This window comes from Lutra lutra, chromosome 13 (genome assembly GCF_902655055.1).
Source record: "Lutra lutra chromosome 13, mLutLut1.2, whole genome shotgun sequence".
In the NCBI taxonomy this organism is placed as follows: domain Eukaryota; kingdom Metazoa; phylum Chordata; class Mammalia; order Carnivora; family Mustelidae; genus Lutra; species Lutra lutra.
In genome coordinates, this window is record NC_062290.1 from 12,450,596 (window position 1) to 12,471,297 (window position 20,702).

Below are 20,702 nucleotides of genomic sequence, written 5' to 3' on the forward strand. Positions count from 1 at the left end.
TCACCAATCCCCTATCCCTCCTCCCCCTTTTTATTAGACTTTAACATAAAGTGAACATAAATATAAGAGATGTCATTTATCAACTACCTACTATGGGCCAGACCTTATTAGCTATTTAGTATGTTCTTTCTAATCATCACAACCCTTACAAGATATAACCTTGCCTTTATTATAATTACTTTGAATGAATAAACTAAAGTCTTAAAGAGGTTAAATAAATTGCTCCAGGTCTCACAACCCCTTCCTTTTGGATTCAAATTCTCCTCTTTGCATGTGTTTGCCAGTGCTTCTGTAGGAAGAGACTTGGTTATTTAAGATTCATTTCAGTAGACTTATATACACACATACACACTAATAATGATAACAAATATTGATTTGCTGACCTAAGGTCAGCAGCAATGATGTATATAGTAAAACTTGACTGAGAATTATAAAGGACATCTATTGACTGAGGGTTGGTTTTCAACAGCTACAAGTAGAAGTGGAATGGAGGTTCTCAGCACAGAGGATTTTCAGTAAGAGCTGTAGGAGGGAGGTATCTGGCTCTTCCACGAATGCCCTGTAAAGGTGAAGTAAGGGACACTACTCAAATTCAACCTAACTTAACTCAGCTAAAATAAATTATATTTTCTTCCCTTTGCATAAGGAAAGGCATTTTTCAAGCACTTCATTAAGAAGAAGAAGAAGAAGAAGCAGGAGATGGAGAAGGAGGAGGAGGAGGAAGAGGAGAAGAAATGTTACAAATTGAAAAATCTGTTAAAAATTTGGAGTGGACACCCACTCCTCCTCCAAGATCCAGCTAAAATGTAACCTCCATGGGAAGCCTTCCCTGACCTACATTGTCTTTTCTATGCTCCTTTATACTTTATAGGCCTCTCTATCACAGCATTCTCATACTATATGGTAATTACTTCTCTTTCTCTCATCTTTGATCTCGGGGAATGAGCTCCTTTATATACCCAACTCCTACTCCAGTGCTTAGCACAAAATAGATGATCTGTGATTGTTTTTCAGTAAGTAAATGGGTGAGTGATGATTAATTTTCCAGTGATGGATATACATGTAGTCAAACTCCTAAATACTCACAAGGAATGAAAAAAAAATAAAACACCCCCAGGGCCATTTCAGACCAGCACGGCAGGCCCAAATGAATTATTCTCCTCTTCCTGTTATTGCCTCTGCGATAACTCCTCCTCTGCAAATGTACAACATGGAATCAGAGGATCCTGCTTACCATTTTTCCAATCATCATTACATAGGGGCCCAAATACTTGTTCACGCCGAAGATGTCTAATAGACGGATGTACCAATAAATGATGTTCACACAATAGATGACTCTCCCATCACTCCTGAAGGGCTGGTCTTGGAGACGAAGGATCATTCCGACAGAGAACAAAAGGATGGCTATCAGGTCTGTGACGTTCCAGTATTCCTGCAGCCACACCTTCACTTTCTGCAGCAACTTCCCTGGTTCCGACATTAGAATCTAAAAGACAGGAAAGAGAACAGGCTTAGGTCTGATTTCAGTCTATGTTTTTGGTCCAGCTGGAAAATGCCTGGACTGTTAGTCGACATCCGTAGCTTGTTTTGTTTACCTGGGTCTACTTGGATATGTGCAAACTAAACTTAGGCCATGCAGAGACAAACATTCTGGAGGCAAATATAAGCAAGAAGTTTTCTCCTTTGGGTTGCCTTACAACCCTAAGACATGCATGTGGGTTTTACTATAAAATTACTGATTCCTAATAAACTGTAAATCTGTTGAAATTCTGTTCCATCTTGGTGCCACCATATTGAGTTCCTCAGATCCCCAGGAGGACTCCTTCAGTCTTCTCTCCACATCCAGAGAATTGCATCAATATCACCTCTATTTCTAAATACGATCTGATCCAACCACTTCTCACCACTACCCACTGCTGCCACTCTATTCTAAGTCCTATCACGTCAACCAGATGATTGCAACAGCCTTCTAACCAGTATCTCTGCCACCAGGGATGCCCACCCTTCCTCAGTCCATTCTCTGAGTAGCACACAGAATGATCTTTAAAAACTGAAGCCATGATCTGGGCGGCGATTACACAGTTGTACGGGTAGACAGAAAGCCATCAAGCTGGACCCTTACGAGTTGTTCATTTTCTTCAATAACAACAACAACAACAACAACAAACTAAAGCAAATTGTGATAAGTGAATATTTAAATCGCTCGATGGCTTCCAATACAGAGAAAGATCCAAACTCCTTCCCGCGGCCTCATGTCACATCCCACCCTATTCTTGCTGTTCTCACCTGCAGACACAGTCGTGTGCTCTCCAGCATAGCAAGTTCATTCTATGCTCAGGATATTTGCACTTGTTCCTTCTCTTGGGCATTTTCTTCTCCCAGATTTTTCTCCTCAAGGTTTCTGCTCTAATTTCCCCTTCTTAGGACTACTTTGACTACCCTACCTGCAGGGGCCTCCCCACCCCCAAGTCAGTCAGTAACCTATCACCCTTATGTTCCACTATCCTAGCTTCTGTATGCATGTAAATATGTTGTATGTGTCTGTCTACCTATCAACCCCGCTAGACTGTAAACTCTGAAGGCAGACCCTTTGTTCCCCAGGGCCTGTGACATAACAGATTCTCAATGTTTGTTGACTGACCACTACATGGACACGTCCTCACAGCAATTCTCCGCTCCCTCCTACATCATTGGCAGCTGGGGTGGGGGGAGGGGACTCTGAGGGACCTTAAATCTAGAGGGGCTCTTCTGCTGCCACACACAGGCTCTATGAAAGGCACAGTTGGATAGTGGGAGTTGCCACCCCACCCACAGCACAACCTGCCAGCGGATGCGGGGAGCCAGGAAGGCCGGCCTAGTGAGGTTGGAGAGCTGGGCTACCTCCCTGAATCCTGGGGGTTTACCCCGAGACTTGGGTCCCTTGCCGCCGTCATCACCAGCCCCGCTTTCCCAGCTCCGGACCTCCTCTCAAGGGAGAGGAAAGCAAAGACAGGGGCAGGTCGAATCTGCAGCTATTTATGGGAACCCTGTGTCCCCTTTAATGGCTTACCTTGGCCTGAAATATTAAGGGAGGGAGGTCTTGGGACGAGGGGTTGGAGTGCCGCGCGAATACCTGCGCCAGCGCGGAGCCTCCTGCGTCCTGCTCTGCCGGGCGCCATTCCTAACCCTAGCCCCGGGGCTTCTCCGACGGGAGCCGTCATCAGCGTCACCTGCGCGGCGGGCGAAAGCGCAGACGGCTGCGCCCTGCGCCTGGAGCTTCTGCGTCGGCGCGCCTGCTGCGGGGCTCGAGAGTTGACATTTCTGACCCAGGTCAAGCCGGTGACAACAGGCCGAGAACCACTGTCCTACCCATCGGGGATCCCCGCACCTGCCGCCGTCCTGGTGGCTTCTCACCCGGCTTCGCCTCCACGAGGAGAAACTCCGCGTGTGTGGGCGGAGTGGGGGTGGGGTGGGGACGGGAACTGACTTGGGAGTTTTCTAACCCTAGGTCCACACCTTCCTTCAACTAACTGGTCAGCACAGGGGCTGACAGCTTCATGTTTTAAACGGCAGCGATCTTTTTGTGAATCTCAACGTAAACAAAAAAGGGCAGGGCTGAGGGGCTGCCGGGAAGCTGAAGCGCGAAGGCCCCAGAAACTAAAGCTTCTCCGACGGGCTCTGAGGGGGCGTGGCGGCGGAGGGGGCGTGGCGGCGGGTCGCGGACCCGCGGTGCCCTCGCGGGGTTGCTGGGAGGAGGGTCTGGGCGGGAGGATGTCCGCCAGGGCGCGCTGTAAACAGTTCCGGCCCCTTGAGGGATCCCCGCGGCCCGTGTTGGTGACTGCGCGCAGAAGTATGTGGTGCTGGGAATGGGAGGGCCGCCTGTGAAGCCACAAAGCCCCGCTTGTATGTTGGGAGGCCGGGAAGCCTGCAGACTCTCCCACGTTTCCAGGATCTGGCGTGCCCGCGCGCTGCGGGAGATGAGGAGGCGGGACCTGTGGGGGTCCTCGGCCTCGGGGCGCTCGGGCATCCTCGCTGGGATGGGTCCCGGGGCGCCGGGCGGGGGCGGCTGCCTCGCCAGGCAGAGGAGAAAAAGGCGGGACCGGGCAGGAAGGTGGTCAGCGCCTCCCTGTGCGCTGCCTCCTCCGAAGCCGGGCTCTTGGGCTGACCCCCTGCTGACCCGAGGCTGCAGAGCCCGGCCCTGTGCACTGGTACATGCAGCCTCAGGAGAAATGGATATCCAGGCCGGGAGGTTCCTGGCAGCCCGCCTGCTTGGCAGCCTCTTCCAGAACAGTCCGTGGAGTACAGACTGCTCCCTGTCTTCTTCCAGTCTGGTCCCTGGAGGGATTCCAGTCTCCCTGCCCAAGTCTTTCCCTTTTCTGCTCATCATGGGGAAGGAATATGCATCAGGGCGTTAAATCACGGGAGGGGAGCTGGCTCTTAGCAGCAGCAGAGCCCTGACCAGTGAGCAGCAGCCCTCGGTTCTCAGAGAGCTGCACAAAGACCGGAGCAAATTTATTACAGTTGTTCAGTTCACAGATGGGAGGTCCGCGGCCCTGGTCAGGAAGTAGAAGGCATTGTGAAGACCACCAACTAGAACAGGGCCAGGCAAGGCATCCATTAAAAAAAAAAAAATCCAGCTCATCAAAGGGACTAGTACACACCTCCAAACTCTCAGGATGGGGGCATGCCGATTAGAATTTAAGTATCCCCAAAGCAGTTTAAAAGCCAAAAGAAGGGCTCTAAATATATTGAAGAGATTTTTTTTTTAATGATCCCCATATGATGGCATCTAGTAGATACTGTGTCCCTTTTTTTCTGGAAGAGAACATTCGAGAGCCGTAACCTAAGATATTGAGCTTTTAACCTGTCTTGGTAACGAAGGCAAGGATGAATTTATGAATTTGTAGGAATCCTTTTTTTTTTTCTGTGGAGCCTGATACATCTTCCCACTCACTATAGTATAATGAGTAGGATTGTTCCGGAGCTCCTGAGGGTGCAGTGGACTTGACAGAGAGTAATTCTTCCAGATGAGGCCTTGCCTGCTGACTCCATGGGGAAATGCAGAAGAATCCTCACACAGGGCAAGCCCGCCTTCCCAGCCTAGGGAATGGGAGTTCGTGGGGCACGTTTAGCAGGGTTGCAGAGCCCTCTGGTGGACCGTTGCCTGAGCACATTCATTTTAGCAGCTCACATTCTGAAGGCCCTGGGGGCTGGCTTTGACTTCAAGCAAGACAGGTGGGTGTGGGGTTATTATGCTGGTTCCTTTTGCAAGATAGGGATTGAGGAGCGGGGGAAGAGGGAGACCCACATCCTCAACCTAAAGGGCAAGAAGTCTCTTCATTTCACTTCCGTAATGCCTAGAGCTGGTGGAAAGGCTGGTGCCGAGCAAGTGCATAATAAATGTGGAGAAGGAATAAACCAGAGGATGAATTAATGAACGAAAGCATAGTTCCCCCTCCCACAGCTGCTGAAACGCATTTGAAGAATCATAGGTATTGGATGACAGTGTCCAAAGAGACCCAGAGTAAAGGGTTGCAGCGGGAGTTAAAAGTGGAAAAATGGAACAATTTGAGAAGTCCTGTTTATAGAGTCGAGGAAAGAGAGGCGTCGACGGTATCAGAGACAGGGGGAGGGTTTCTTGGGGCAAGAGCTCTGTGGGCAGAAGCTAGAACAGACCCTGAGCATGCGCAGAGTGGCAACTAATAAACACACACTGTGATGCCTCCCCAGGTCAAGGCCTCCTCAAGGCCATGTCCATTATTTCTACGGCAGCATTAGAGAATACAGTTTCTGGCTTCATTTGGCTTCCCGGCAGCCACCACAACCCCCCCCCCCCCCCGGCTTCCACCCACCAAGTGTAACTAACCATCGTTTTTCTCCCCTGTTCTCGTTTCTGAAAGCGGTTACCTCTCTCATCTTTTCTATTCCCAGGGTGAATATGTAGGAAATGACGATCCATTCCTGTGTGGAAGGCCAGCGCTCCATCTTCACCAACACGATGTAGTTGAAGAGCATCAGATACCCGATGTATGCCAGCTGCAAGGAAGCACAATGAAGAGGGCGCCTGGGTTCCGAAGACCCGGGAGCCCCGCCCTTGGGACGGAAGGAGCCCGCCCCGCAGGACGGAAAGGTCAGCGAGCAGGACGCAGCATTCACGATGGAATTAACCTGAAAGCTTTCAACTGTCCAAATAATTAAAAAAAAAAATGATGGTAATATCTGAAATCATGTGATGTGCTGTCTTCCTTTTGACCCTTACGCATGTGTCTGGGTCCCAGTACTCTGCTTACACCTCTGTGTCCTGAAGCATCATTTTGTTTTGCAATTACCCAGTTTCTTGTGTCTTTCTGGCTAAAAAGCAAACCGCTTCTCTCAGGGCTATTCTCGTTCCTGCCTGAGTCTCAGGTTCTTGAACGAGGGCAACACAGTGGATTTGAGCCTCACGGATGCCAGGTAGATTAAATGTCTGTAGGAAGGAAAGGAAGACACATACTATACTGTACTTGTAAACCAGTCAAACCAACGTAAAAATAGACTGGACTTGATCTCCAAGTCTCACTTGAATTATTTTCCGAGTTCATGTCTTCTTCTTTCCTTCTTTTTTTTTTTTTTTTTCCCTCCTACTTTAATGCGCTTGGCTTGGCGGGACCGGGGGAGGGATTTATCTGTTTTCCGTTGTACCACCTCCCCACCCAACCCAAGCTGGGGTCTTCAAAAGAAAACAAGAGAAGAGAAAGCGATTTATAGAAAGAAACGGGTCTGTGTATCCTACTGCAGCTTGGAGGGGGTATAATCCTCACGAGGCTTGAATCCTGTTTGAATCCCAATAGGACTGGCTGAAGGGCTAGGTGTCTGAGGAAAACTCAGGGCTCAGGTTTGGTGACTATCCCTGGAGCATTCAGTTACGTCTCAATGAGTGGGTGGAGTGGAGGAGGGCCGGTGAGGTTCTCGCACAGGGGGGCGAGGAACCTCTGGAGAAAAAGGCCCCCTTGGGGAAATGGCGTGTGAGCTCAGCCTTGTCTAGGGGACATTGCGAGCTAAGGTGCTTGCTGATTTTGGGGGCTTTGAGGCTGTGCGTGGGAACTGAGAGTGACTTCATTCCTATGGGCCCTCTTCGGAGCCCGCCTAGCAAAGACACAGTGTGGGCAAAAAGGTTGAGGCCTTAGAGGTACAGGGTGACTTTGGAGCCCTGGAGGCAGCTTAGTAGGTGGAGAAAGGCTCCGCCTGGCTGGGAGACCGAAGGGGAGCCGGCAGCCCTGCAAAGCTGGAGAAATACAGCATTCTCCGCTAACGGGGCCACTCCCTCTCCCTTTCTCTCCTTTTTCAATAAAATGAATACACAGATTCTTAATACGAGTCAAAGGCATTTTTAAAGACCCAATGACTTTGGTGCACTTGCAGACACGACCCTCTAATTCCTCACCTCTGGCGAGGTGAACAGATGTCAGAGCTCTGTAGTTTGGGTGCAGAAGCCATGGGAGGCCCGAGGGCAAGGAGGGCTCGTTCTCCACCTGATGGACACACTCTTGTACAGCTGCCCCTTCTGGGCCTGTCATTCTATTCCACACCTCAGGTCCCACCCCTCCCCTTGGGGATTCTCAGCACCCTCTGCCCACCTCATCTGAGAAGTGTCCTCTCCTTGAAAGCACACAGGATGCTGTTTAAAATGTAACTTGGCTCATGGGGTTCCTGTTTACCATTATACACTGGCATCCGCTCTGGTCCCTGTGAGTATTTCTCAAGACACAGTGGACTTTGACAGCTAAACTCTAAAACATATGCTGAGCCCCCTCCTGGCCTGAAATCCTTTCTGGTTGCTTCTTTTTGTTTGTTGGAGCCCATTCCATTGCTTCAGGACAAACCAGTCTCCTTAACTGCCCTGGTGGTTATCGCCCAATTCACTGCAACACATTCCAAAGCATTATCTTCTCCTGGCACATGGAGGCCCAGTGACACACACACCATTCTCCCAAACCTCAGCATTTTATCATTTCACTCCTCCAACCTGCCTCTGTCCTCCAAATACAGGTCTAGCATATTCATTGGGTGGAAGGAATGTAGACACCCCGGTCAGTGAAACTTGGATTTAAATCCTAGCTCGGGTCCTTCCAAGCTGTATCATTTTGGGTAAATCATGTCACCTGCCTGGGCCTCATCCTGACCTGAGATGATGGCTACTGACCTTACAGAGCTTTGGGAAGGACTGGGTGGGGGGGAGAGAGGGGGGAAAATGCATGTCTCTTTCCTGACAGTAGAGGCCCCATGAATGGTGGCTACGGTTATTATTTGCCTCTTTTTTCAAGAAAGTTCTATTTCTCTTGTCTCCTCTTGCCTCACTCCTTGCTTCCTTTGGATCCTGTTAACTAGCCATACCTCTCCTTTTCTAAATTGCCCCTGTTAACATTCATGCTTCTTCCATGATCAGCCTGTTCCTTAAATCCCAGTTACTCTATGGTGTTTTTCTTTCCATAATCAGGCTACAATATAACATTTTGGGACAACTCTCAAAATATGGACTTCCAAAAATACGGGTTTAAATGTGTTTAAATGGCACGACGGAGGACTGGCTCCTGTCTGGGAAGCAACCTATCTTAGAACTCACCAACATTTGTGAGCCTTGCCGCAGATTACCTTAACATGACATGCTTTCATGTTGTGTGTGTGTGCGTGCGTGTGTAGACACATCCACACATGTATTCTGTAAGCTTTCACAGGCTCTGTGTAGAATGTCAAAGCTTTGAATAGAAACATAACCTTATGACTCTTATTGAAGTCCAGTAAGGGTTTTATGTTATTGGCTTCTATATTCTTTGTATCAATTTTCCATTGACAAGATGCACAACTCCTGAACTATGTGATACAAGCACCAAAGTCCGCAGTAGGTCGGGTGGGTCCGGATTTTCCTACTGCTGCTGGAGAGTGCAGGGGACACGTGGCACTGAAATGGAGGAAGGAGTCTGTCACTGCTGGAGGAGCCTGGAGCATGTCCCTTGTGCTCTGTCTTGGGTCCTCTTTCATAGCTTGAACTGGCATTCTCTCCAGCTGGGCAGTTGAAATGGCTTTCATTACAAACCAGGTCTGGAAGCCAGCTGGATCCCTGCCTCCTTTCTTCTTGGAACAGAAGAGGACCCAACCTGCTCCTCCAGAAGCTTGCTAAGATATTAGAAGTGAGGTTATGCAGAAGCGAGGTGTGTCCTATCTTTGAGAAACTTGGGAGCGTAGAAGGGGATATTTTTTGAAATCAGAGTGGGAAATACTCTTACAGAAAAGAACACAACTGAAAGCCATGGGGACATTTGATCTAAAGCTGAATTTTCCTCTTAAGAGTCTCTGGGGATTTCAAAACCGGGCACTCCTCATCTCCAGGTACTTCCTTGAGGCCTGGGCTTTGCAAATACATAAATATGGGTTTCTGAACGTCGTCGTGTAAATACAACCAAACGGGACTGGGGCATCTAGTCTATAGTCAGCTGTGTGGGAGGGAGCTAGACACAGAGGCTCCCCTTCTCAGAGGCAGCTTCACGACCGGCCAACTAATGAGACAAGGAAAGCAGTATGTCCCAAGCTTCCAGAACCACAGAACTCACGTGGGAAGCTTGTTAAACCTACAGCCTCCTCATCTCCTCCTTGGAGATTTGATTTAACGGGTCTGTGATGGGAACAGGATTTGCATGTCTAACAAGATTCTTTATCATCACAGAAGTTTGGGGAAATACTGGGCTAAAACCCGGGCCTCTGCCTAGAGCCATGGTTCTTAACCCTGGCTGCCCGTTACAACTACCTGGGAGCTGCAAAATACCTGGATGCTTGGGCTGTGCCCCAGACCAATGATGTCAGAATCGCTGAGAATAGAACCCAGGTGACCTTAAAAAAATAGATGAAGATAGAGATTAAATGGAACCCAGGTATTGTTTTTTCTTTTTAAAGTACTCTGGGTGGTTCCAATGTGTAGCCAAGGCTGAAAACCACTGTCCAGGGCATTGGTGACATAAAAGCATCCTTGGCTAAGAAACCACAGCTGAATAAATGGGGGCCAAGGGAATCAAAGAAATAAAGTTAATACTAAACAAAGATTAAGGGAAAAAGAGAAGTTTTGGAAGGATAAGAGAAGGGAGTCCTGTATTTGTAAAGGTGATAGATAATTCTCGATACTCTGGCTCCTTCTGGTTCCTTTATGCTCTAGATCAGGAAGTCTACAGCAAACTTCTTCTGTAAAGGATGAGAAAGTTAATTTTTGAAGCTTTGCAGGCCTGACAACCTTTATGGCAAGTAATTGACTCAATGGTTGTAGCACAAAGCAGCCAGATTATAGGTAAACAAAGGAATTTGGTTGTGTTCTAAGAAAACTTTATTTTATGGACACTGAAGTGTGAATTTCATATAATTTTCATGTGTCATAAAGTGTTCTTCCTTCGATTTTATTTTCCGTTCTTTAAAAATGTGAAAACCATTCTTAGCTTGCAGTCCACAATGATGCGCCTGGATTTGGGACTGGATTCAGCCTGTGGGAATGTAGCTTGCCAAGCCCTGTTCTAGGTGGAGACAACTGAGGGAGCCTGGTATGAGAGGAAAGACGGGAATGGGTATAAAATGCAGGAAAACCATTATCTTGATAAAACTGTTCGTTTAGGGAAAGTCTATGTAAAGCACTCCTAACAGGGCTGCATAGTAGGTGTTCAAAGACGGATATTAACATTATTGAGTGGATGGATGAATAAAAAACCCTCTCCTTGTGCACTGTGACTAGCCTCAGAATAAAAACAGTTACATTCCTATTGTGCTTCCGCGTTCCAAGCACTGTTCTAAGTGCTTTACATATTTTAACACATTTAATCTTTCCTAAATCCTACAAAGTAGGTACTATTATTATCCCTATCTTAAGGAATTTTACTTCACTAAAAAAATCTGATAATTATATTTTGATGATAACCTCTTCCAAGATCTTAGTTGAAAGCAGTCATTTCTGACCCGACCCGTGGCAACATCAGCCCATAAGGGGGGGGAGGGAGGACATGGGGCAATGTCCGGAGACCTTGTGGTCGCCCCGCTACGGGGTTAGAGAACGCTGCTGGCATCTAGTGGACAGAGGCCAAGGCTGCAGCTGAACGTGCGATTATGCTCAGGACAGTCCTCCTCCACCAAGAATCACTCTGCCTAACGTGTCAGTCGTGCTGAGGTTCCGAAAGCCCGATTGAAAGACAGCGTCAAGTGCGAGCATACAGGACCATGCAGGACAGACAGCTCAGCTGGTCAGCTGAGTCATCCTGGCCTCGCACTTGGATTTTCCTTTGCTGACTCAGGTGACTGGTGTGTAGCTGGTTGAGAAAGGCCAAAAATACAAATGCCCTCCGTCATCTGGCACCGTGCCACTGTGGCTGGGGAGAACAGAGCTGACCTGAGCCTGTGCTCACCTTAGGCTTAAAATACCATGAAACAGAGAAGTAGAAAGCCAACAGCGGAGCCATTTCTTCCCTATCCAGAGGCTCTTTCAGGGACGATCTTTATCTCTGGGCACTGAAGTATCCTTGCCATGATCGTAGGTGACTGTGAGTGCTTTCTGCTGCCTTGTTTGGCATGTTGTTTAATTGTGTCTGAGCAAGAAAGGTTGTTTGATGACACTCCCAGGTTGGCAGTAGTCACACACTTAGGTTCCCCCCACCTCCACCCTTTAGTGGTGTTACTTCTGACACTCTGCTCAGTCCTTACCCTTCAGTCGTCCCCCAAACCCAGGATTGGCATCGAAAACGGGCAACTCTGATCCAGCGCTCATCCAACCAGAACACAGAAGCGTTTTAGAAAATGACATCTATTTTCCTGCTAGACTAGACTCATACTCATCTCACCTCTATTTCTGTTAGTTCTCACTTTTACCATTTCCTTTATTTTCTGCAAGGAGGAGAAATGCAGACGCTGTGGAAGCTGCCTTGCACACTCCACATGTCTTGCAGAACCCCTGGGGAAAGCTCTCATTCCTGCCTGTGTGATCCTTCCACTGTGGGACTCAGAGGAAGCTGCGTACGTGCACACAAACCTGACCTTGGCTCTCTGCAGTCACCCATGAGCAAGAAGAAAAAGGAAGATGCTTACGGTGTAGAACCAGAACTTCACGATGGGTGCGTTGTAGAATTCATAGATTTTTCTGCCCAGGGGGATCAGCCGGTGTCTGCTCTGAACTTCCTCTTCATCCTTCTTTCTGGAAGACTCCCCATTGTTGCGTCCCAACATTGCCTACAGTGGAAGAGAATCAATACCTTCACGGCAGGGCCCCGGAAAGCAGGTAGTTCAATGTGCTCATTTTACCAACCAAGCATGCATGCTCACAGAGCTGGAGGGTGTTGTCCTGGGTCCCTAGAGATTCAGACGTTGTGCCTTTCCTAAGCGTCCATTTGCAATATATATAGAATCAAAGGTTTTGGCCCAGGATGGAAGCCTTAGGGAGAGCTCTTGATTACTCTCTTTTCTTCTACCCTGGGAGCTCTGGAAGATGTCCATGATGGAAGATACCCAGGGTTCTGACAGGGAGAAGTCCAGGCATCTTTTTTTCTTTTTCCACCCCCTCTCCCATACATGTAATGAGACAGGCAGAACTGGATTCGAATTCTGTCTTCACTTAGGCTAATGACTCTTAAGCAAAAAATACACTGGACCAGTAATACCTAACTTACCCAAAGGTTATGAAGTGTTTCAGAGGCTAAGTTATCTGAAATGCCTGGAGCTTAGTTAGGTTAGAAACATCTCTACCCTGAGGCATAAACCTTGGCTCCTGGTTTTCAGACCCCATAAATCCTGCATTCCTGCTGGTATTAGTTTCATGGCGACTCTTAGGCACACGGCCTTCCTCTGGGTGGGACAGTCCGCCAAGTGGACTCGGAGAAGCAGGGCCTGACCTGGAGAAGCCTGGTCTCCAGGCTGTTGGAAGTTTCTTTACAAATAGAATTGTTTTCTTCTCACTCATGACAACGGCAGCAGCAAAAACAGTCATTAAACAGCACAAAAAAGGGCAGAATTTGAGAAAAGGCAGATGCATGCCTGTCTGGACAGCACGTGACAGGATGAGTGTCCCAAAGAGGGCTGGAGATCCCACTGGTGAAGAGGTCCAGACTTTGGGTCACTCAGGAGGAGGACTGAGTCCTCTCCTGGATACATGGCACCCATGGCACCTTGGGAAAAGCTTTCTGAATCTTAGTTTCTTTATCTTAAATTGGAGGTAATAATAGCATCTTTTATAGGATTGGTCTATAAATCAATAAGCATCTGTCCTCTTAATAAGAGCTCAGTACATTCCAGCTGGTGTTTACAACGAACTGAGACTTTCTTGGGTACTCTCGACTGAAAGGATCTAGTTGGGAATCTCTCACCAGAAAAAAGAAAAGTATTATCAGGGTCTAATATAACATAATTTATTGGCTTCCTTCCTTCCTTTCTTCCATTATCTCTCCTTTTCTCCCTTTCTTTCTCCCTTTCTCCCTTCCTCCTCCTCTCTCTTTCTTCCTTTCTCCTCTCTCCCTTTCCATCTTCCTCCCAACCCCTTCCCTCCCTCCTTCCTTCCTTCCCTTCTCTCTCTCTCTCTCTCTTTCTTTCAGTTCCATGCCCAGCGTGGAACCCAACATGGGGCCCAAACTCACAACCCTGAGATGAAGACCTGAGCCGAGATCAAGAATTGGATGTTTAACTGACTGAGTCACCCAGGTGTGCTGGCTTTAATTCTTTCAATATTATTCTAAGGAAAGGTTAGTTCTATAATATTTGGTAAGTGACATTTTTATTTATTTGTATTTTTTATTATTTATGTTATTTAAATTTAATTAATTAACATATAGTATATTGTTAGTTTCAGAGGTAAAGTTCAGTGATTCATCAGTTGCATATAACACTCATTGCTCATTCGAGCAAGTGCCCTCCCTAATGCCCATCACCCAGTTACCCCATCCACTACCTACCTCCCCCCAGCAACCTTCAGTTGGTTCCCTAGAGTTAAGAGTCTCTTATGGTTTGCCTCCCTCTCTGTTTTTGTCTTATTTTTCCTTCCCCTCTCCTTGATCCTCTGTCTTTTTTCTTAAATTCCACATATGAATGAATGAAATAAATGAAATGAATGAATGAAAAAGACAAATGTGATACTTTTCTTTTCTGACTGACTTATTTCACTTAGAATAATACCCTCTAGTTCCATCTATATCATTGCAAAAGACTTTTTTTTTTTGAGGGAAATGAGATTTTTATTAAATGTGATAACAGGGCAAATCCTTCTAACTGCTCAGAGACTGACAAGGATTTGGGACAAGAAAAATACTGGGATTATAGAAATTATTATAATTATATTATAGAAATAATTTGTTTATTTTGAATTTGAGAACCAGATAATTCTGGTTTCAAACCACCTTACTCAAGACATACATATATAAGTTTCAACTACTTTTGTCATTGTCTCAACTATCTAACTACTCACATATATAACAATAAATGATAAACCTGTAATCTGTGGGATTTCTGGAGAAGGTAACGAGGTAACTTCCATTTCTTTCTTGGACTCTCTGACTAGAAGGTTGCCTTGACTTAATGAATAAGTAAGATCCCATTTGATGGCCTATCCGAGCCTTCATTTGGTCAGTGAGCTGGGTCAGCCTTCATGATGGATAGAGCACATTAGACTTCTATAAATATTGACCTCAAGAAACTCCGACATTCCATGATATTTATCCTTCTATAATTTATAATTTATGTAACATAGTTATCCTGCCTCTGTTCTACTTATTTATCTGCTCAACAGTACAGTACTATTTGGAGACATAATAGAACTTTAGCAAAGGCACCTTGGGGAGTTTTAGGCGTCTTGGAGGGTGACATCTTGGGGTAACCTCTAGGGACAGTGGCTTCCCTCAACAGAGTTGAAACAATGCCCTGGGTCCATGGACAGGCTGGGACTTTAGTAGGCAGAGTGCAAAAACACTTATCCGGCAATGCAGGTAACACAAAAACAAAAACACCACAGCCAGCCTGGCCTTTCTTATTCCAATAATTCCCAAGTGAATGCTTTTTTAAAATGCTTTTCTTTCATGGATTGAAGGAAAGCATTTTCCAAAACTTTATTAATTCTAGCCTAAGCAGCTCAACTGACTGATTTTCTTGATTTCTCTTCCCAGTAGCCAAACATTTCCTTTGACTACATTCCTTTAGCGGAATGTAATAGGGTCAAATACAGGCAAAACGGCACAATATGGATTGGAGAATTTTTTGCTGGCTGGACACAGATGTTGGGTCTGGGAAAGATCTGTGAAAGGCTACCGAGATGAAACCGAGACTCATGCTTGTGTATAATTTTGGAAGGGCCAGGGAAAACGTCCCAGTCCAAGAAAGGAGATGTTTGGCTTAACACAGAAGTCCAGATAGCGTTCCTATGAAAAGAGTGGAGGTATCAACAGGCGGCATTCTTCAACCCTCCCCTGGGTGAGACAAGAACAGTGATCCAGCAGTCACAAAATTGTCCTTGGGGTCAGAGGAAGCTCCAGCTTGAAGACAGCTGCTGTTCATCCCTGACTTTACCAGACCACAAGTCCCTTCTTCCATTCCTCCTAGCTCTTTCTGCCTGCAGGGGAGAAGGCCAGGCAGTACTCCTCATGGGCTTGCTTTGACTTGGGTATACAACAGCGGGGCTGACTCTCTGGGAACCAGACTTTGGTCCAGGCCCTCGAAGTTCTACCTAGAGCAGGAGAAGGGAGCTGCTTCTGTTGTTTTCTTGCTCGAGACCCAACCACAAAGAATGCTGATCTAGCACCTGGCTGCCTTCATAGGCTCCTTCCTTGGGCTTCAAGGTCATGTCATCCTTGATGCAGGAGGCCCATGCATTATTTTTGGATTCTTTTTGCTATATGGTAGACCAAACCTGAATCCCCACATTTGAGACTAAGAAGAAATTCTCTGCATCCCTAAGCCTATAGGCCTCCAAGCATGGCCGATGGGATCTCTATACCTGGGTTCTAATCCTGGCCTTGCAACTAATTAGCTGGGTAACCTTGGGCAACTTAACTTCTCTGAGTCTCAGCTTCCTCATCTGTAAGATGGGATAATAACAGTATCTACCTCATGGGATGGCTGGGAGGATTCCAGGAGTAGGTGCACATCAAATATTTGTTACTGTGATCACAATATTTGCAAACATTTATCAAGGCTGACTGTGTACCAGGCCCTGGTCTAGAGAATTTAGATGTATGGTTCTTAGACTGAAAAACTACCTGTGAGCTGGATAATGTTCTTATTCCCGTGTTAGAAGTGAAGCAGCCATGACCCAGGTCCCACAGTGCATAGGTGCTGGGGCAGGATTCTGGGTCCAGGCTGTACGCTCTTTGCCCCTCTACTGAAGTATTCGGTAAAGACTTGGTACCATGACTCTTACTGTTTCTGTTAATGACTAAAACATCGTTCCCTCTCCCTGAGGGATTTAGAGGTCACCATTATGGTAAGCTCTTTATGGAGACGGTCTTCTGATCCTATCACGGAGGCAAGCAGACCCGTCCACTCGTTTTTATAAGAATCCTGAAATGAGGGCTGCCTGGGTGGCTCAGTGGGTTAAAGCCTCTGCCTTCGGCTCAGGTCATGATCTCAGGGTCCTGGGATCGAGCCCTGCATTGGGCTCTCTGCTCAGCAGGGAGCCTGCTTCCTCCTCTCTCTGTGCCTGCCTCTCTGCCTACTTGTGATCTCTGTCTGTCAAATAAATAAATAAATAATCTAAAAAAAAAAACCAGAATCCTGAAATGGAAAATAAACTTTCTTTCTTTCTTTTTTTTTTTTTTTTAACTCTGTGAGTCAAAAACTGTGAATGATTAATCAATCAAAAGAGTGGTCAGATGCCTATGCCCTGCTATACTTGGGGTTGGAACTGCTCCCTTTAGGAAGGAAATATTGTTGATCTGGAAGAAAAACTATTCACAGGGCGGTCTCACTAGGCTAATAATGCAAAGGGCCTTTTGTCACCCGAGCAGAACCCATTTTTGTTTTCTCTCTTTACAAGTTTTTTGGGTCATCACAGTCATGGTTGGGGAGGGCGGGGGATATCAAGGAAGTCCTACAGAGTTGTTACTTGCTGTCTCCAAAACTCTGAAGCCCTGCCTGTCCCTTTAATGGCAGGTGATATTTTTAGACTTTGGATACATTCCAGTAGCAGTCACGCTGCTTGGGCGGGGGTTGTGGGAAGCCGTCCCAGGCCCAGCTGCCCTGTTTCCCCTGCAGAACAAAGCAGCCACTTTCTATAATTATACCAGAGAGAGCTAATAAAAGCCTTCCATACAAACCTCAAAATTCAATTAGTCCTGCATTTGTGGGCCTGACCCTGAAGACAAAAAGGCGGAGCATCTGATCACCTGCACGGCTCCAGCCCAGGGAAGCTGGCTGCTCCCATCGCATTGATGCCTTTGCCTCCCTTGTAGGCTCCGAGCCACCTCCCCTGCTTGTGTATAAAGCATTGCCTGTTTGGAAAGCTGAAGGTGCCTTGCTTTTCAGTCCTCCTGGGTGGCCCTGCGCCACTGACTCTGGCTGAAGGATTTTGCGCAGAAATGGACATCAGTGCACAGAGAAGACCCTTTTGTAATACCCAGGTCTGCATCCTTCAAGGAAACACCTGGTTGGAGGGTGAGCTCGGGAGTGACTGAGTCTTAAGCCATCTTAAGTCTTAAGCCTTAAGTCTATGGTTCAAGGAGGTTAGGGTTGCTGCCCGTGGACCATGACTGTGTGGTTTTCCTTACTGTCAATTCCATGTCCTCTTCATCTTTTTCCTTCGTGGGCTTCTCTGGCTCTTCCGGCTCCTTCTCTTGAAGGTGGATTTCCTGGGCCTGAGACATGTAGGGCATGTCGTCTTTGTTCTTGAACTCCAAGCTGAGAATTGAAGGAGGAAGTAGAATTCCCAGAATTACCTAAAGTAATAATAATGATAATAATAATAATCACATTTAAAGGATTAAGATTAGGGCATTTTTTTGTTTGTTTTTCTTTTTTAGAATCAGAGCGCCTAGGGTGGGGTGTGTGTGTATGTGTGTGTGTGCGCGTGCGCATGCGTGTGTGCACTGTGTGTGCCCTGAGCAAGGACCTGCATATGTTACTGCTCAGGGGGTCACTCTTGCCTGTCTGAGAATCTGTCATGCATGGCAGGAGCTCAGCCCAAGTTTGGAGAAACAGTATCCTGCCCAAATACTTCTTACCCAGTTAACACCCACTTGGCATGGGGGAGACCCAGGAAAATGCCAGGACCTGCCCAAGGCCACAGTGGAAAAGAATTCAGATTTTCCTTTAGCCATCAGTGCTTGGTTTTGCGAAATCAATTCCTACATATGTCCCCTGGCATTTATCTGCTAACACATCAAGTGGAGGTGATTATGCATCATCTGGTTATCTCTGTAAAAGAAGGCTGTCCCCAGTTGACCTTGAGGAAGTCCATGTGGGAAAACATGCTTTCATTCCAGAGTACTTGCCTGGCATTTGCTACTATAGCACAGAAATACACACACACACACACACACACACACACACACACACACTAGTGGGCTCCTTATTCACCATGAGGAACCAGGGGGCTCAGCACTGTGTTCCTCTCAGGTATAAAGGACATGGTTCCACCTCCATGTGATGATAATAAATCCATGGGCCCTTCTCCCGAGAGGACAATTGTATTCTGCCTTTGAATGATAATCTGGGCATGCGACTTGGGATCCCTCGATCTTCTCCTGCCTCTCCTCTCAAACACTAAGCTGGTTCTACTGTATGAGATTTCTGAATACGAGCGTCCTTGGAGAAGCCGCGCCAAGGGGAGGGGCTCAGAGAGATCCCGAGCAGTAAGTGAAAATGATCCTCAAGTAATGAGGCAGGGACAGCCTGTGCTTGAATGCCCACAGGGACTCGGGAGCAACCAAGGGAAGGAGGTGGCCCTGAGGTCGGGGTGACTGGCAGGCCTGGGAAGGCTCAGGTGGCTGGCTGGCAGCCTTCAGGGGACATGACACCCCGTCCTCGGAGCAGAGAGCCAGGCTTAGCAGTCGCTAGTGGTGTGGCTATGAAGCACCCATGACCCACGTCATGGAACCCTTCCGTGACTCTGGGCCAAGAGCCCGTGGGAAGGGTGGTGTGGGGGAGGGGTGCTGGGTCCATCAGGGTGGCCTCTGGAATGCTTGGTCTGGTGGCCCTTCTGCTTGGCTCTGACCTCAGGGTTACCCAGACCAGGTAGCTCCAGGTAAATGTGAGCCTGACTTCCGTTGTCACAGCCACAAACTCTCGACCGAGAAAGCATGTGAAAACATTCTTTCCATCTCACCCTCCCATTTTTTCTTTGTACGTCTTTCAGTTTAAGGACTTCCTTGTGAAACACTAAGGAAAACATAAAGAAGCGAAGCCATGTGTCGTCCCATGTCTTGTACTTTCCAGCCCAGAAGTAACTGCTACAAACAACTGACAGTATATCCTTCCTCGTTTCTTAACAAAATCATAGACAGATGTAACTAGGCACGTACATGCTTAAAAAAACCACAGACGGACTCAGGCTTTATATAACTGGTCTACCACTTGTTCCTCTTCACTTATGGATAGATCGCAATGATACGGCAACATCTTTACCTATAAATCCGTCTCCTTTTGATTTCAGTTTAAAACGTTTCTCAAGCACAGCTACTAAGAGCCAGTGTCCCTATGACACGGTGCAAAAGACAGCCGAGGCACTGGGGTGTGGGCAGCCAGGACAGGTTGCCTGGTGAGGGGTTCCTGGTACAGCACGGCTTGTGCCAGAGCAAACGGTACTTCCTATAGCACCTCTGTTGGCCCATCACCTCCGGATCTTTTGCAAAATACTAACGTCTGGGCATGCCGTCTCTAGAAGTTCTGACTTAGCAGAATTTGGGGTAGGCCCTAGTCTCTATATGAAAAAAAAACAACAACCCACTAAAGAAAAGATTCCGATACATAGTTGGAGCTTCAAGTCACCCTCCTGAGACCAGAGAGAGCCCAGTCCTGCCACAGACTTGGCTTGGGGAGCGCCAAACCAGCCCTCCACGCCTCCCAGCCAACAGACCCTTCGGGGCGCGCTGACCTTGAGGCCTGAGTTCTTGCGCATGCGCAGCCGGCCCATCCACATATCTGTGAGCAGCATCTGGCTGCACGTGTGCGCGATGAAGTCGCGGTGCTTGGCCGCCACGGCGAGCTGCAGGCAGGTGGCATTGCTCCAGTTCTTCAGCTCGTACGTCAGCAGCTTCATGGCCAGCTGCTCATCCTGCTTGTACGACTGGTCGAGGAGCTCCACAGCCAGCTGGCCGAAGTCCCTGGAAGACAGAATGCGAGGGGGTGTCTTTTGGCCATCTTGGAGACTTAGATGATGGAAGCGGGAACCTGGGGGCCAAGCCACGGGAGGTGGTTACTGGGTGGCCTCGCTGTCTTTCATAGGGTCTGGTCTGTTCCTTCGCTCATCTAGCTGACGTCGATTAAGCACCTACTATGTGCTGGGGGCATAAGTCAAGCAGGCGGTTGTTCTGGTACTCAAGGCTCTGGATGGGGGAGGTAGACTGAGAAAAAGCAACAGAGTACAGTAGGTCTTCTTAAATGGGACAGGCCTCAGTTCCTGTTGGAGCCCTATCAACCCTGAGGGTGTGATCTTGGGCAAGTTACTTAATTCTCCGAGAGGATGAAATACAATCTATGTATCTTGTGTACTTCTCTGTCTAGCACTGTGTGCCACAAATGTTAATTATTCACGT

General features: G+C 47.5%; 1 protein-coding gene across 10 annotated transcripts in view; it reads right to left on the reverse strand.

Moving 5' to 3' along the window:
• Window positions 1–20,702, reverse strand: part of TRPM3 (transient receptor potential cation channel subfamily M member 3) — a 797,862-nt gene that overhangs the window by 59,193 nt on the left and 717,967 nt on the right. For all 10 annotated transcript variants that reach the window (XM_047699836.1, XM_047699834.1, XM_047699832.1 and 7 more), the window contains 5 exons: window positions 20,042–20,270; window positions 17,718–17,885; window positions 12,067–12,207; window positions 5,887–6,015; window positions 1,235–1,486 (listed from right to left, as the gene is read on the reverse strand). In XM_047699836.1, the coding sequence (XP_047555792.1) occupies window positions 1,235–1,486; window positions 5,887–6,015; window positions 12,067–12,207; window positions 17,718–17,885; window positions 20,042–20,270 (919 nt within the window). The remainder of the gene's footprint in view (window positions 1–1,234; window positions 1,487–5,886; window positions 6,016–12,066; window positions 12,208–17,717; window positions 17,886–20,041; window positions 20,271–20,702) is intronic.